Source organism: Suricata suricatta, chromosome 8, assembly GCF_006229205.1.
Source record: "Suricata suricatta isolate VVHF042 chromosome 8, meerkat_22Aug2017_6uvM2_HiC, whole genome shotgun sequence".
NCBI lineage: Eukaryota > Metazoa > Chordata > Mammalia > Carnivora > Herpestidae > Suricata > Suricata suricatta.
Window position 1 is genome coordinate 133982171 of NC_043707.1, and position 2713 is coordinate 133984883.

A 2713-nucleotide genomic window follows, 5' to 3' on the forward strand; every position below is an offset into this window, starting at 1 on the left:
GGGGCGGGGGTCCTCCAGCCCGGGCAGGGGCGGGGTGAGCAGGCCAGCACCGGGGTGGGGCGGGGGTCCTCCAGCCCGGGCAGGGGCGGGGTGAGCAGGCCAGCACCGGGGTGGGGCGGGGGTCCTCCAGCCCGGGCAGGGGCAGGGTGAGCAGGCCAGCACCGGGGTGGGGCGGGGGTCCTCCAGCCCGGACAGGGGCGGGGTGAGCCGGCCAGTGTTGGGGCCGGGGTGAGCAGGCCTTCGGCATGGGAATGAGTCGGGGGGTGGGGGGGGCCCTGCCTGCAGGTGCTGTTACTGCCACTGCCCTGCTCTCTCCACAGGTGAGTGTCAGTGGCTGCACCTGGACCTCATCAAGGAGATGCGGCAGTTCTGCAAGTCGCTCTTCCCGGTGGTGGCCTACGCCTACTGCAGCATCCCCACCTACCCCAGCGGCCAGATCGGCTTCATGCTGTGCAGCAAAAATCCAGTGAGCCTCTGCGTGCCCGCCTGGGGATGGGGGGTGAGGGGCAGGTGGGCAACGAAAGCACTTCCCTGACACCCGCGGCCCCTGTCCCCAGAGCACCAACTTCCGGAAGCCCGTGCAGCAGCTGACGCAGAAGCAGGTGGAACAGATGCAGCTCAAATACTACAACTCCGACGTGCACCAGGCAGCCTTCGTCCTGCCTGAGTTTGCCCGCAAGGTGAGCCACCGGCAGGCAGGGGGCGGGGGGGGGGGGAGGGGGCACCAAGGCCTCCCAAGGGTCCGCCTGAGCCCCCATGTGACCCAGCCTTCTCCTGACGAGGCTTTCCGTCCCAGCAGGCCCTGAATGACGTGAGCTGAGCCCAGGTGCCGCTGTCCGTGCTGCCCAGGACCTCAGGCCAGGGAGCCTCCGGGGCGCCCGGGTGTGACAGGTCCTGGACAGGACCCCCCCGCCCCACCAGCACACCCACCAAGCAACTGTTACAGGCCCCGGAAGGCCGCCTGGCCTGCCCTGCTGGGCGGACTGTCTCTCTCTCTCTCTCAATGTGGCGTTCGGCCTCCAAGCCTGTACGAGCTGTGTACAGCACCTCCTCCGCCTTCTGTCCCCTCACTCTCCAAACACGTGTATTTATAACAAATTCTGAATCATGTGTCCCCAGATCTTGAGCTGGCCCCGGTGTCCAGCCTCTCGGTGTCTGCCACATGCCCTCCCTGTGTAACCTTGGACTGGCCCTCGACCTCAGGCACCAAGGGACACAGCAGTTATCAAACTGGGCCCACATCTGTCCCGAGACACTGCTTAGTGTCTTCACTGAGCTCCATAAGGACAGAGGTGACGGACCATCAAGGGGTTGACAAGATTGTGGCGGGGCCGCTCAGAGGCTTTCTTGCCTCCGAAGAACTTGCGTGACTCACAGGTGCCATCCGGGGGGTCGGGAGGATGCTGCAGGTGACTCCAGGCAGCTGGGTGTTTCGTGCTCGGGGTCCAGGACTTGGGCCCATGTAAGCGCATCAGGCGCCCTGACGTGGCTCAGGATTCAGACTCAGGTTCAGATCCTGCCTGCCAACTGAGAGTGTGCTCTGGTCAGTTCCCAGAAGTGCCCCCGTGTTGAGAGCTTGAGAAAGCAGTGTGGGTGGCTCTACCGGCACCTGTGGGCGCAGGGCTGTCCCCTCTCCAAGGTGCTGAACCTCCGTCCTCTGCCCCAGGCACCTCACCCTTCCCGATGACCAGCACTGATGCTCTGCTGGTTTGAGAGAAGCCACAACACGGTGCAGGTTTGGGGAGGGGGCCTCCTGCCTCCCACCCCACCCCACCCCTCTTGGGGTCTACAGGAAAGAACCCTGCTCCTTGGAAAAGCTGACCTCAGCAGCCACTTTCTCCACCCTGGACAGAGGCACTGCCAGAGGATAGGGTGACCTGGAAGGGGACTTGGCAGGGAGGAGGGGTGCTGGAACACTTCCTGTGTCCTGCACCTGCCCTGGGCAGCTACCCTAGACCTGATGATATAGGGGGCTGGAACTGCAGGCATCGTGGGGGTGGGAAGCAAGCCTCCAGCCGCACAGACAACCCCCTGAGCGGCCCCATTCAGGTCACTTGCCTGCTCTGGGCTCCATGCACCCCAAGCCCACGCCCTCACTGCATCCGGAACATCTAACATCTGATCACAGGCTAACTCTGCTATTCTACCCACCCTTCCCCCAGCCCTAGGACCATCTTAAACCCAGGCTTGATGATGGGCATTGTTACCCCAGGTCTCCCCGCTCCCAGGGAGGCCAGGTGGAGTCCCAACACGTATGGGCTGCAAGGCAGGTGCGGCGGCTAATTACAAAGTCCTAACCCAACACAGGTCTTCGTTCCTTAAACCTTAACAGCTGCCCATGAGTAAGGTGCTACTCGCCGCCCAAGGCCACACGCCTAGTAAGCACACGGTGGGGGGAACCAGGCACCTGGCCTTCTGAAAGAGCCGCCCCACTCTGCCTTCCCCGCCTGCCTCTGCGGCTCAGCTCAAGCACCCTCCGGCCCCAGCAGGGACCTCACCGGGCCTCTGTTCTCAGGCTGTGTTCTGCCCCAGCCCATCTTCCCAGACTGCAGGAAGGTCTGTCCTGAAGGTAACCTGAGGGGTACTGCCCGCAGGGGCTCTGGACCTGGGTTTGAATCTCAGCTCTGCCTCCCACTGGCTCTGTGGCTTTGAGCCACCCTCAGATCCTGACTTGCTTACCCTGTGTAAAATGAGAGCATTCATAGCCCTTAAC

General features: G+C 63.4%; 1 protein-coding gene across 1 annotated transcript in view; it reads left to right on the top strand.

The window, feature by feature from the left end:
* The window catches only part of SRM (spermidine synthase), a 6967-nt gene extending 5861 nt beyond the window's left edge, over positions 1-1106 (top strand). Inside the window, exons 7-9 of the mRNA XM_029945914.1 lie at positions 286-466; positions 558-680; positions 800-1106. Of these exons, the coding sequence (XP_029801774.1) occupies positions 286-466; positions 558-680; positions 800-820 (325 nt within the window). The 3' untranslated portion in view covers positions 821-1106. The remainder of the gene's footprint in view (positions 1-285; positions 467-557; positions 681-799) is intronic.
* The last annotated feature ends 1607 nt before the right edge of the window (positions 1107-2713 follow it).